This window comes from Mixophyes fleayi, chromosome 4 (assembly GCF_038048845.1).
Source record: "Mixophyes fleayi isolate aMixFle1 chromosome 4, aMixFle1.hap1, whole genome shotgun sequence".
In the NCBI taxonomy this organism is placed as follows: Eukaryota; Metazoa; Chordata; class Amphibia; order Anura; family Limnodynastidae; genus Mixophyes; species Mixophyes fleayi.
Window position 1 is genome coordinate 35,203,560 of NC_134405.1, and position 14,641 is coordinate 35,218,200.

A 14,641-nucleotide genomic window follows, 5' to 3' on the forward strand; every position below is an offset into this window, starting at 1 on the left:
TAGGAAGTAACAACGAAGATTTTTTTTAAACACAGAGTAAAGAATTGAGACAAAAGTTTCTAGAGAGGAAATATGATACCAAAATAGTTGATTCAGCATTGGAGAATGTGAGACAATTGGAGAGAGCAACCATTCTCACATATCATCATAAGAAGAATGCACAAACTTTTCTGGAGATCGCTTTCATAACTCAATTCAGCAGCAATACTAAAGCTGTTGAAGATATTATTCGGAAACATTGGCACATTTTGTAGTTGGATGAGGATGCCAAGAAATTTTTGCCGAGTAAACCCAAAATTGTTTACAAAAGAGCGAAGAATTTAAGGAATATGCTTACCAGCATTTACATTCCACTTTCCGTGACAAAACCATCTTCAAATATGTCGCACTACTGCTTGGACTGCAAGGCATGTAGAAATCTTCATTTGACCCAAACGAAAGCTACTACTACCTTTCGTTCTACCTCCAATTGAAGATCATTTAGTATTGAACAAGCCATTAATTGCAATACAGAAGGAGTGCCCTTGTGTCCTCCAATATATAGGAAGGGCCAATCGTGCCTTGAAGATAAGGATTGCGGAACATATGCACAATATTAAAAAAGGATGTAAGACTCATAGTGTCCCTAATCATTTTTCCAATAATCCGCAGTTCAAATCGAATCAGCTAAAATTTATAGGCATACAATGTATAAAGAAGTTTTGGAGAGGCGTTAATTATATGGCGAATATTTCATGTCAGGAGGCTAAATGGATCTATATGTTGAAAACTCTTACACCATATGGTCTAAATAGTGATTTTGATTTAGGTTCGTTCCTTACTATGTAATGTTTCTGGTCCCGCATTTTTTCCCCTTTATTTACTTTTTTTTTCCATATTTTATATATATATTTCATTTAATATTTTTATTGAAATTGTATTGCCTTTTTATATTATTTTTTATATTATTGTTTTATTAAATAATCCGCTTTTAAATGTTCTGTTTTGAATAAAAAAATGTACCCAAAGAAGAGGAAGGAAATTGCATACACTATCCTTCATAAAGTCCTTAGATCAGGCGAAACGCGTTGGTGCTGAACATACCAATCCATCGTAATCGTGCGGTTCATTGTTAATCTTCCGCGTTCCAGACGCGGCAACACGCTTTTCAAACATACCAATCTTCATGGAGAACTTTTAATGGAAGGATCTTTGTGCCCCGGGACACACTCAATATTGAAATCTAGGGTAAGATTATCCTTCTAATACTGTTACCTTGGATTTGGATTTTTGACATAGCAGTATTTGATACATGTTTCTGTGGACATAATACGTGATAGAAGAAATCATGTTGTCACAGAAAGAGCTATAAACATTACTACACTGCTCTACTGTGAAACTATTGTTTACATTGTACCTTATTCCATTTATTATATTAAGAGCTATACATAAATACATCGTTTTTACTCATTGTGTATATTTTTCCATTGCCCCCTCTCTTTCTCTATTAATTCTGGAGTGTTTTATTTTATGCTGCTTCTCCAATAATATTTACTTTCATTCATAAGCCTCACCGTTTAACATGTAGGCTATTCTGCATTATTCCATTCTTAAACAAGTCCCAAAGCCACAAAAAGACAGATATAAATATATGTTACCGTTATTGATAGCGAGCTTATATCTGAGCGTGTGTTGACCGTGAGTCTAACAATTCCATCATCATTAGTCACTCCTCCTACAGCTCCTGGTTCACTCACCACACTAACACGATTTGCCGGAGACCCATCCGGGTTAGTGATAAATGTCTATAACAGGTGGATAGGTAAGAAAGATGTGAGATACTATTTAAACATATGCAGGTGACGATAAATCTAAAAGCAATGTAATGCCCAACACTACAATACACTGATTACATCTGTACTAAGCTTTGGAGCCAACAGGCAGGTAAACTATGCAGAATGGGTCATCTTGGCATTTACCATAACATCAAATGGCATTCCGGGTTTGAAATATTTGGAGGTTTTTGTGTAGAATATGTTATATGGAGATGTCACAATATGAATATTTTCCATCTCGGCTTCCACCATATCACTGCCTGCAAGAGAAACCACATTACACATTGCCAAATCATGTAAACTGCTCAGAAATCTTTTGGAAATAACAGGCAGGCCCGGCGCTCCCATTAGGCAAGGTTAGGCACTTGCCTAGGGCGCCAGGCTCTGGAGGGCGCCACAGAATTCTAAAATACTTTAAAACTGTGTGGCGACCGCTGACCATACCTGTCACGGCCGCCGCACAGCATTCAGATGCACGGGGAGGGGGCGAAGAGGCTATTTTGTCACCACCGCCGCCTCTCTGCTCCATCTCCTCCCCTCCACTTACTAGTGTCAGTGAGTGGAGGGGAGGAGACGGAGCAGAGAGGCGGCGGTGGTGAGACAAGGTAAGGAGAGGAGGGCGGCGATTTTTGCGGGGGCGGCGCCGCTTTTTTAAAAATGCCTAGGGCACTGTGGACCCTAGCACCGGCCCTGATAACAGGGATATATTGGTAAACACAGGACAAGCTCTAGCTCCACATTAGGAAATGATTCTCCAGTTCCTGCAGGAAGATGCTTGTCTGCAGAAGTAGCATGGAGAAAGTAACAATTAGTAACATAATAACATAGTTGATGAGGTTGAAAAAAGACACCAGTCCATCAAGTACAACCTATTTTGGATCTCCTGCGATCCTGCACTTATATTTGAAATTAATCCAGAGTAAGCAACCGCCAATCTGTTTCAATTTTGAAAATCCCCCCAGACTCAATATTGCAATCCAATTTTTACCCTATATCCACTACTATCCTTTATTTTAAATTAACGGTCGTATCCCTGGATACACCTTTCCGCTAAAAATTTGTCTAACCCTTTCTTAAACATATCTATTGAATCTGCCATCACAACCTTCCCTGGCAATGAATTCCATATCTTGACTGCCCTTACTGTAAAGAACCCCTTCCTTTGCTGGTTGTGAAATTTCCTATTTTTTTTTTTATTATTTAAACACGAAACAAGTGAAATAATTTCCATCATCTTCATCGTCTTCAGAAGGTAGCACTACCTGGACGAATCAAATTTGAAGGTTTGGAAATTGTGAATGGTGGCATCATTTACCTAGTCAATGAGAAGGCTGTATATCAGCCTTTTTTTTCAAATGTTTAAGGGAAATATATTAATACTGTTTTACTGGGTCATCTCAGCTATATTAGGATACTGGAGTTTTCACCAATTGATAAATTGGCCCCAAGTTTTGAAATGGAAGTAAGTAAAAAGCTATGCCTACGTCCATGATGTTCAGGACTAGTGCCCACACCATGTGGTCTCTTTATAAAAATCCATGTTATCGATCATGATGGATGATTACTGTAAATTAAAGTATTGATTTCTCAGTCTTACCTGAGTCAGTGATGACAGTGACAGACACATATATGGACCATTGCAGCATGTCTCGCTCCTCTTGGAAAATCTTCACTAGGTCTTTCCTTTCCAAAACAGCAGTTCCTTCACCATCAGTTATCTGGTTGTATAAATATTTTAACCAAAAAGAAAAGAAAATTAAAATGGACAAATTACTCATGCATGGAGATATTTGGATCATTTTAGCCTAAGCTGGACACAAATCACTAATTATGTGCCTTAAAATGAGAATCCATTATGATCCATCAGATGTAGATTGGGGCTGGCATAAAATCTGTTCAGCCAGCACGATCTGACTACGTGCAGTCATTGGCGAACCATTCTAATTCGGTGGTAGTCATATTTCCGAGAAAAGAAATACCAACAGTTATCCTGCCAACATAAAAATGCCGACAGGCTAAATGCCTATTTTTTAATGTCCCCGCCAGTTTGAAAATACTGGTATTTTGAATGCCAATAGTGAAAATGACAGTCACAATGCTGACATTAAATCGGCAAAGCCAGTGGGTCCAGCGTCTATACAATTCACCATGTAAAATAATGTTCATACATTAATTTTCTCCATTTATTACCCCACACCCACCGCCCAGGGGTGTGGGAAGAGCCCTATGGACTCCAGCCAAGTGCTGACCAGAAAAGGGATAGTTGGCATCATGAAAGGGGGACCCCATGCTGTGTGTTCCCCTGCTATAGTGCTACCAGCCTTGGCTGGTTAAGCCTGGTGCTGGTTGGAGGAAAATTGCGAGGACCTCACGCTGTTTAGCCCCCGGATTTTCTTTCCACTAGCACTAGTTTGATACCACTAGGGTTAATGTGACTGGGGAGTGGGGGCACTCTTTTTTAATTTATGTATTAGACTGTTTACTGCCAGTAGGCCAAGAGACTGTACTGTAGCATTGCTGATTTAATGTCGATATTGTGACTGTCAGCATTTTCACTGGCAGCAATCACAATGTCTGTGTTTTATCATGTCAGCAGCATAGGTGTCGGTAATTGTTCTGTCGGGATTTCATACCCAACCCTTCTAATTGGTATCATGTGATAGGATTGCTTTGGCCTGATTATTGTGCAGCCAGATCTGTTACAAATCTGTCCATTTTGGACCCCCACATAGGTGGAGATCTTGTACTTTGATACTTATTGTGAGTAGTGTAATAATGGGCGGCAGATGTGCCAGTAGAAAATATACAACAAAGCCACAATTGATCAAGTACATGAAGGTTTTACATCAATAAACAGGCCCCTCACCTCTTTAGCTAACATGTCCCCCTGTTCTAAATACAATATAGAATTGTGCCCCCCAGTCCTAAATGAATATAGAGCACATTGTGGCTTATGGATGCCATGAACCATGTAGAGAATGAGGAGTGAAGTAGTAGGCTGAACGAGCCTAAACTGATTGTATATGGTCTGGCAGGTACTGAACATTGAGAGGGGTTAATTATGACAATGCAGGATACGGCCAATAGGAGCACAGTGAGAGTCAGAGTACCCAGTATATATCTTTCACTGTGGGTGTGGCCGGCCTCTTGGTTCCTGCATCGTTGCCACCCTCCCACCCGGCTAGTCAAATGTCTGTTGGAAACATCGAGTTAGTAGGAGAGCGGGCAGTCAGCCGTAAATAAGCAGATAGTGTTAACAGTATGGCTGGGGCCATTGCACCCTCCCAAGAAATAGGACTCATGGTCCTCCGGAGTGAAGAATCCCTTGGAAGGCTTTGAGTGGGCGCCAATGTCGAGTCCATGAGGGGCACAGCTGCCTCGTTAGCCAAAATTTAACACCAGGTCAATCGTAAAGGAGTTTACTCCTGGGACCAGTGGGATTACCACTGTTTAGCTTTGCATTTTCCTGCTGACTGCTCTGCTCTCGCTGCCAATTAGGTCAGGCTTTAAATAAATAAATAATTTACCTTTTGCCAACTTAAAAGTTGTTGTGTGGTTATTTCTTGTTTTAAAGTTATAAGTTTTACTGCTATCAAGGTTGGTACACTGGTTAAGACATATGACATATGCAGTTTATAGATGACCTGTATCCCAGTATGCAATCTGTGATGTATTTTGAAGTGCAAAACGTCTTCCTCGAGCATCTGATGCATTTACTGACCATCTCAGTTGTTGTTTTTTAAACATGTGCTTTCTGTTCAGCCTAAATCTCTAGACGTGCGCAAAGATTTGTTAAAAATCTTGATAGAAATTAGATTTAGATACCTCAATCCTTCTTAGAGAATCTGGGAGGCTTTTCTTTTCATTGTCTCTCTTCACTCCAAACAGGGTAAATGCCTTACCTTGAACAGGCTTCCCATACAGATAACTAATGAGAGAAGAAAATAACTGAGGAAACATACATTTTACAGTACATAGCATCAATGATCACACATAGACCTCCTGTAAATATATCACTGATCACTAAAACACACAGACATCTACTGTACATATATCACTGATCACTAGAACACACAGACACCTCCTGTACATATATCACTGATTACTAGAACACACAGACACCTCCTGTACATATATCACTGATTACTAGAACACACAGACACCATCTGTACATATATCACATACTTGCCAACTCTGCCTGAACATCAGGGAGACTCCCTGAAATAGGGGTGATCTCCCTCACTTCCTGAAGATTCTGGCATTCTCCCTGATGCTGAGCAAGTACAAGACGTGATTGGCTTCACCCTCTGTGGCATGATGACACAGTTCAGAAATTGTGTCCTATGTCCATGTATTGATGCCTATGGAGGTGGCCATTTTCATTGAGACCAAGATTTAATCAAACACTGACAGGTAAGACAACATGACTTCAGTAATGGAGACAGAAATGTAAAAGACACTTCAGTCTCTAGAGATTCATTAGCTGCTTTTCTTTAACGCATAGTTGCCTACTCTCCCGGAATGTCCGGGAGACTCCCGCATTTCTGGGAGACCTCCCGAGAGAGCAGGGCAACCTCCCAGTTCTCGCTCAGCAATAGATAAGTGTCAGGGACGGGGCTTAATGATGCAAATATTGCATCCTCTTAGCCCGGTCCCCTGCTGTAATTGGCCAAATTTGCGACAATCGTTTAGGGGTGGTGCCAAAATTATGTAATTTGTCAAGCCCCGCACCCGCACACCCACCTCCCCAAGATTCTCCCTGAAGCCAATGAGGAAAAGTTGGCAAGTATCATATATCACTGATCACTAGAACACACAGACACCTCCTGTACATATATCACTGATCACTAGAACACACAGACACCTCCTTTACATATATCACTGATCACTAGAACACACAGACACCTCCTGTACATATATCACTGATCACTAGAACACACCTACACCTCCTGTACATATATCACTGATCACTAGAACACATAGACACCTCCTGTACAGATTTCACTGACCACTAGAACACACAGACAACTCCTGTACATTTAACACTGATCACTATAACACACAAACACCTTCTGTACATATATCCCTGATCACTAGAACACACATACACCTCCTGTACATATATCACTGATCACTAGAACACACAGACACCTCCTGTACAGATTTCACTGACCACTAGAACACACAGACAACTCCTGTACATTTAACACTGATCACTATAACACACAAACACCTTCTGTACATATATCCCTGATCACTAGATCACACAGACACCTCCTGTATATATATCACTGATCACTAGAACACACAGACACCTCCTGTACATATATCACTGATCACTAGAACACACAGACACCTCCTGTACAGATATCACTGATCACTAGAACACACAGACACCTCCTGTACAGATATCACTGATCACTAGAACACACAGACACCTCCTGTACATATATCCCTGATCACTAGAACACACAGACACCTCCTGTACATATATCACTGATCACTAGAACACACAGACACCTCCTGTACAGATATCACTGATCACTAGAACACACAGACACCTCCTGTACATCTGTCACTGATCACTAGAACACACAGACACCTCCTGTACATATATCCCTGATCACTAGAACACACAGACACCTCCTGTACAGATATCACTCATCTTTAGAAAAGACATCTTCAATACAGATTTAAAGTGAACTTCAGAATTGCACATTTACTCACTTTGCTTGGATGTTTACTCTTAGTTCCTCATCTTTGTAGTGAAAATAATTTTGAAATGTCTGGAGCTTTACCTGAATACTTGGCAGAACTGAAAAGTTTATGAAATAAATACCTTTATTAGTGTATTTCTAATTTCACTTTAAAGTTGATGTGCTGTATTTATAAGTCCTGTACTTCTATACAGTAAAATATTGGTTGTCTCCCATTTAATGTACACTTGTGTTTAGTTTCATATAGGTTAAATAAACTGGTAAGATGTCATTGGGCAAAATATGTCAAATGATTATACCTAAGCAACACTTGAAAGCTCTCAGCAAATGGTTCCAGAGATATCTATATGGGATATTCCCAGTGATGTTACATTAATGGGTTGAGTTAGTTACTTTGTTCACACACAGAATAGAAGAAGCAGGCAAGTAAAGTAGGTGTAGGATTATCGCCCTAAACCACTGCATAAACTCTGTCATTTAAAGGAGATATATTCGTAAACCTGTTTCATTTGCCTGATTCATCTGGTGTTATTATTATTTACTATCTTTTGTCATCATCTTAATTTTAAACCTTTTTAATGACTGCAATAAACACATTCTTCATAATTGTGTCCCATAATTCTGGCAAAAATGTTTAGGTCACATTGGCTAATATTAGCGACACAAAAATGAATGTATATATAATTCATGCTAATAAGCCAGTCTGCTACTAATGCCACTAGCGCTCTGCAATGCACTGACATTGTGGTGCCTAAGACTTTGTGATGGTGCGTAGAGTGGTCCCATCACAATTTTGATATAGGTCACAAAACTTTCTAGATACTACCAAATCTTGGTGATTTCTGGGCAAGTCGCCATTTGTGAAACGGATAGCAGTGGTTTGATTGGACACAGCAGAAAGAGTCAAACTGCTTCTCTGTGTCATATTAAAAGGGTTAACTCAACTGGTCACTCATCTATTTGTCAATAATGATCAGCTGTGTCACAATCCATCCAAGAAATTTATGTTAATTCGTAAGTGATTACAATTATATTGTCACAACATCACATAATTTAAGTTGCTTAACTGAAGTCATAAATATGGATGTATGTGATTTTAGGAAAGTTCATTGCTGAAGCCATAGCTTAATGTGTTTGTTATAGAATAGGGATATTCTGTTGTTGGAGGGGTGTATGTATTGGGGTTTTGTTTCAAATGTATAAAGCCTCTATACACCATGCACAGGAAGTTTAAAGAGATGTCCATCCAAATTAAATATTTCATAGTAGAACCCTTCTCCCAACTAGCAGAATTGCACTGAAATTCAGCAAAGAGAGTGACCCATTAAACCAGCTGAGAGCAAGAGAGGTGTATATTTCTGAACATAATAGAAGAGAAGAAGAAGTACTAATTGTATGGAAGGCACACTCATGGAGAAAATCCTGTGCTGTTGAAGGGACACTTCATTGTGGATAACAAGAGTGGACAGAAATGAACAAATAAATAAATTGACACTACACTATAAAATTACTATTTATTAGTCATGCAAATAAAACTGTATGGTTAAAAAGCAAAATATTAAAATTTCGGAGTCTTGGTCGGGTACGTATATATTCAGAAGATCAATACACTTTATTTGGTTCCGTAAATATATACCGGGAGTCTCTATCAATGGTAGTTATATTATACAGATGTCTTATGATGGGGTCTTGAAAATAGCAACAATTCATGAATAGTGATCATATAAGGTAAGTGTATTGTGTTTCCATCATATGGACATGAAGATCATACAGTCATGTGTGGTTTACACAAATGAGGTATAAGGTAAGTGTCACCTTGATGAGTATGTCACCATAATATGTCAGTATAGACCAAGAGATCCACAGTAATAAGGAATATATACAGTCCTGGTAAGTGTATTACTGTGTTAATCATCAAATCACACGAATTGCCACGTTGGTATATAGATGGCAGATTATGTCATGTTTGTATACACCTGTTCTGCTGTACCAGTGCAAGGCTAGTATATCTCCTTTTTTTGGAGTTTAAATACGTATAGCATCAGTTAAGGACATTCTAAATGTGTTCTTGTATACGATAGGTACCATATATACACCTGTGCTGCTGAAGCAATATTGCTGTATATCCCATCTTCTTATTATGTGGCCTCAAATTGGGTAAAGTCTCTAGTGTTCTGACATGCATAGCTGAAATTCAAAATGTTTTTTAATAACTGAAGAATCTATAAAAATGTGATCATAGTATATCAATTATGCTTTCTTGATCTTAAGATATATATATATATATATATATATATATATATATATATATATATATATATATAAATAAGTGCCTGCCAGGAAGGTAGAGTGTAGCAAAATATTTTGGTAAAATGAAGTTTGTATTTGTTATATTTACGACAAACCTATCATAGTTAGCTACATGTTCCCTATTTGGTTTGGTATATATTCAGTCAGAGACACAGACTTTTTCTACAGCTGACCTCCATCACAGCTGGTTAATTAGTTATACAAATCACAGTTCCAATGCAATTTCTCCGATATTTTAGCAGCTAGGACTGATAGATAGATAAATCTTAAATTATATGAATATTTTTGTATCTTTTTCCTATAATTTTTATGGGATATTTTTTATACTGTCACAATTTGTTTTGGGTTTCTAGTTTTCTGACACAAACAATAGAGACCTAGTTGGATTGATTTATGATAAAAAAAAAAACCCTTTAAGAATTTCATCACAGTATATCTGTTTTGATTTCTGTTAATGACATCTTCAGTTATCTACCACTAGATTCATATAGAGGAGTTCCTTTATAGAGCAAAAATCATATTCTGATATATCTATGATTCTCTTATAACCAACTAGATTCTGGACTCCCTGCTTGACCTGACTGAATAGATACCAAATGGAACAGGGAACATGTAGCTAACTATGACAGTTTTGTCATTAATATACTAAAAACGAATTTTGTTCTACTATAATAAAATATTTTGCTACACTATCCCTTTCCTGACAGGCACTTTTTACATATATTCTATGATTAAGAAAGCATAATTGCTATACTATAAAGTGCTGTTCCTAGAAGGAGCCTGTGAGTCAGGTCAAGCAGGGAGTCCAGCATCTAACTGGTTACAAAAGGATTCATAGATATATCAGAATATGATTTTTGCAAAGGAACTCCTCTATATGAATCTAGTGGTAGACAATAAAAAATGTCATTAACAGAAATCAAAACAGATATACTGTGACGAAATCTCTAAGTTTTTTTTTTTATTATAAATCAACCCAATTAGGTCTCTATTGTTTGTGTTAGAATACTGGAAACCCAAAATAAATTGTGACCATATAAAAAACACTCCATAAGAATCATAGGAAAAATATATGAGAATACCCATACAATTTAAGATTTATCTACCTATCAGTCCTGGCTGCTAAACATCTGAGAAATTGCATTGGAACTGTGATTTGTATAAATAATTAACCAGCTGTGATGAATGCCAGTTGTAGAAAAAGTCTGTGTCTCTGACTGAATATAAACCAAACGACATAGGGAACATGTAGCTAACTATGATAGTTTTGTCATAAATATAACAATTACGAAACTTCATTTTACTAAAATATTTTGCTACACTCTCCCTTCCTGACAGGCACTTATTTATATATAAATTAAGATCAAGAAAGCATAATTGATATAATATAATCACATTTTTATAGATTCTTCAGTTATTAAAAAACGTTTTGAATTTCAGCTATGCATGTCAGAACACTAGAGACTTTACCCAATTTGTGGCCACATAATAATAATAATTAATGTGGGATATACAGCAATACTGCTTCAGCAGCACAGGTGTATATATGGTACCTATCGTATACAAGAACACATGTAGAATGTCCTTAACTGATGCTATACATATTTAAACTCCAAAAAAAGGAGATATACTAGCCTTGCACTGGTACAGCAGAACAGGTGTATATAAACATGAAATAATCTGCCATCTATATACCAACGTGTCAATTCGTTTGATTTGATTAACACAGTAGTACACTTACCAGGACTGTATATATTCCTTATTACTGTGGATCTCTTGGTCTATATTGACATATTATAGTGACATACTCATCAAAGTGACACTTACCTTATACCTCATTTGTGTACACCACACGTGACTGTATGATCTTCATGTCCATATGATGGAAACACAATACACTTACCTTATATGATCACTATTCATGAATTGTTGCTATTTTCAAGACCACATCATAAGACATCTGTATAATATAACTACCATAGATAGAGACTCCCGGTATATATTTACGGAACCAAATAAAGTGTATTGATCTTCTGAATATACGTACCCGACCAAGACTCCGAAATTTTAATATTTAGCTTTTTAACCATACAGTTTTATTTGCATGACTAATAAATAGTAGTTTTATAGTGTAGTGTCAATTTATTTATTTGTTCATTTCTATCCACTTTTGTTATCCACAATAAAGTGTCGCTTCAACAACACAGGATTTTCTCCATGAGTGTGCCTTCCATATAAGTAGTACTTCTCCTTCTCTTCTATTATATACAATACATTACTACTGGAAGCAGCACCTCATACTATCAGACTAACATATTAAATCATGTCTTGAAAATATACATCAATTGGAAAGATTTTTTCTTGTGCGGGAAATCATATATATTACTTATATATCTGAACATGCATGGCCTCATACGTTGTATAATTGGTACTCTGGTAATTTGGGGAGAAAGGGGTGTAACAAAAACAATACTGGTTTGGACATATCCTTTAAATCATCTTATCATAATTACACTGTATAAATCATCATGGCCATAACATATAAATGATTACAAATCGTACCGTATTCTTTCACTTCAAAGTTTGTGGTGTAATTCTGTATAAGCGTGTCCTCAAACTTTGCCGATATGGTCCACACTCCCAAACTATATACAAAACAAACAGCATCAGATTAATACTGTTACTGTGTATTTCACTTCAATTTAATCTACATCAGAGAGACATACTGTAAACAGGGGATTCCCATATAGTAGAAATACAATCTTTATGGCTGCAAAACCCTTATTTGAAGAATGCATGAATACAGCGCTGAATATTGTACATTTTACATTATGGTAGAATACATATTAACCTTATTAATTCTAATGGACATTTCCTCACATTGACTTTGGGTCTTGCAGTTATAAAATTAATATTAGCACTAGGTAGGACTTTCATACAAAGTACCAACTATAACCACACATGATGCTGAAACTGCAATGATTTCAATTGTCTGGCGATTTCCCTATTCCTTATTATGTGCTCTCTTTGAGCGATGCCTATTTAACCACTTTATTATAAAATAAAATCTTCTTTCTTCTTACATCTTTGTAGTTGTAGTTAAATGGGAAAGTTGTAATACAATTGTAAATAAAAAACCCTTAACAAACAATCAATGTGCTCTCTACAAGCCCTGGTTCAGAATAATGACCCCTGCTTTGTTCTTGTAGTCCCCAGACCAGTGGCGCACGCAGGGGGGGTTTCTGGGTCTCCAGAAACCCCCCTCCCCCTCCGCTAAAAAGTGCCCTACAAGTGCCCTACTGTAGTATACAGCAGCCGCGGCGCTGTCTAAGAAGCGTCCGCGGCGGTGCTGTATTGTATACAGCACCGCCGCGGACGCTTCTTTGACAGCGCCGCAGCTGCTGTATACTACAGTTCAGCCGAAACGGCGCTGCCGCGCATGCGCGGCAGGTCTCTAGATTTTTATTTTTTTCCGGGGGCGGAGGAAACCCCTCCCTGACAAATCCTCCGTGCGCCCCTGCCAGACCTTCTTTAGTTGCTGATTTCTATAACACTCTTTCCATCTCTCTGACTATCACCTTATCACCTGTAAGCAGTCTTTTATCACCATAACCTCTTTACGCTCTAACTCTACCAACCCTCAGGGCCTGATCAACCACTAGGCTGACCAATTTTTTATTTTTTTTTAATTTTTTTTTTTTTCTTCATTCATTTTTTTTTTCGGGGTGGGAGAGGGGGGGGTCGCCGCGGGGGGGTGGAGGGCTCGACAATCAAAAGCAATGGTGGTCAGTGGTTAGCAACACACAGCCAATCGCCAGGCTGCCTGTTGCTGTGCAGCAGACAGGAAGCAGGACGTCTTCACTTCCTATCTGCTGATCTGAGGAGAGGAGCGATGCTGGCACAACTACAGGTAATTGAAGGGGGGAACTGCCCTGCATATCTATAGGGAGGGGGGGGAACTGCCCTGCATATCTATAGGGAGGGGGGGGGGAACTGCCCTGCATATCTATAGGGAGGGGGGGGACTGCCCTGCATATCTATAGGGAGGGGGGGGAACTGCCCTGCATATCTATAGGGAGGGGGGGGGACTGCCCTGCATATCTATAGGGAGGGGGGGAACTGCCCTGCATATCTATAGGGAGGGGGGGGAACTGCCCTGCATATCTATGGGGAGGGGGGGGGGGGAACTGCCCTGCATATCTATAGGGAGGGGGGTGGGAACTGCCCTGCATATCTATAGGGAGGGGGGGGGAACTGCCCTGCATATCTATAGGGAGGGGGGGGAACTGCCCTGCATATCTATAGGGAGGGGGGGAACTGCCCTGCATATCTATAGAGAGGGGGGGAACTACCATGCATATCTATAGGGAGGGAGAGGGGGGACTGTCATACAAATCTATAGGGTGGGAGGGGGGGGGGCTGCCATGAAAATCTATAGGGAGGAAGAGAGGTTGATATGTATGAAGGAGGGCAGAGGAGGGGGGCTGATATATGTGACTGGGGGAGTTTTGATGTGACGGGGGGGGATAGCTAGCTAGCAGAGTGGAGGTAAGGAAAATAGCTGCAAGGGGGATGGATGCAGGATGGGAGGTAAAGAAAATGGCTGCAGCAGGGGTTAAGGAAAATGGCTGTGGGGGGGGTTGTGGTTAAGGAAAATGGCTGCATGGGGTATTTAAAAAATACAGAAGCTTTGGGGGGCAGAATCTCATGATTGTGTGGTGGTCACATGGGTGGTCTCAGCAATCACTAGAATACTAAATATTAGTGAGATGGGGCTGGTAGAGGTTTGCATTTGATTGA

At 39.0% G+C, this 14,641-nt stretch overlaps 1 protein-coding gene across 1 annotated transcript in view; it reads right to left on the minus strand.

The window, feature by feature from the left end:
* The window catches only part of LOC142151184 (complement C3-like), an 84,072-nt gene that overhangs the window by 56,797 nt on the left and 12,634 nt on the right, over positions 1-14,641 (minus strand). Inside the window, exons 6-11 of the mRNA XM_075206550.1 lie at positions 12,404-12,486; positions 7,542-7,629; positions 5,640-5,742; positions 3,412-3,532; positions 1,959-2,074; positions 1,638-1,784 (exon numbers count right to left, since the gene is read on the minus strand). Coding sequence (XP_075062651.1) covers positions 1,638-1,784; positions 1,959-2,074; positions 3,412-3,532; positions 5,640-5,742; positions 7,542-7,629; positions 12,404-12,486 — 658 coding nt within the window. The remainder of the gene's footprint in view (positions 1-1,637; positions 1,785-1,958; positions 2,075-3,411; positions 3,533-5,639; positions 5,743-7,541; positions 7,630-12,403; positions 12,487-14,641) is intronic.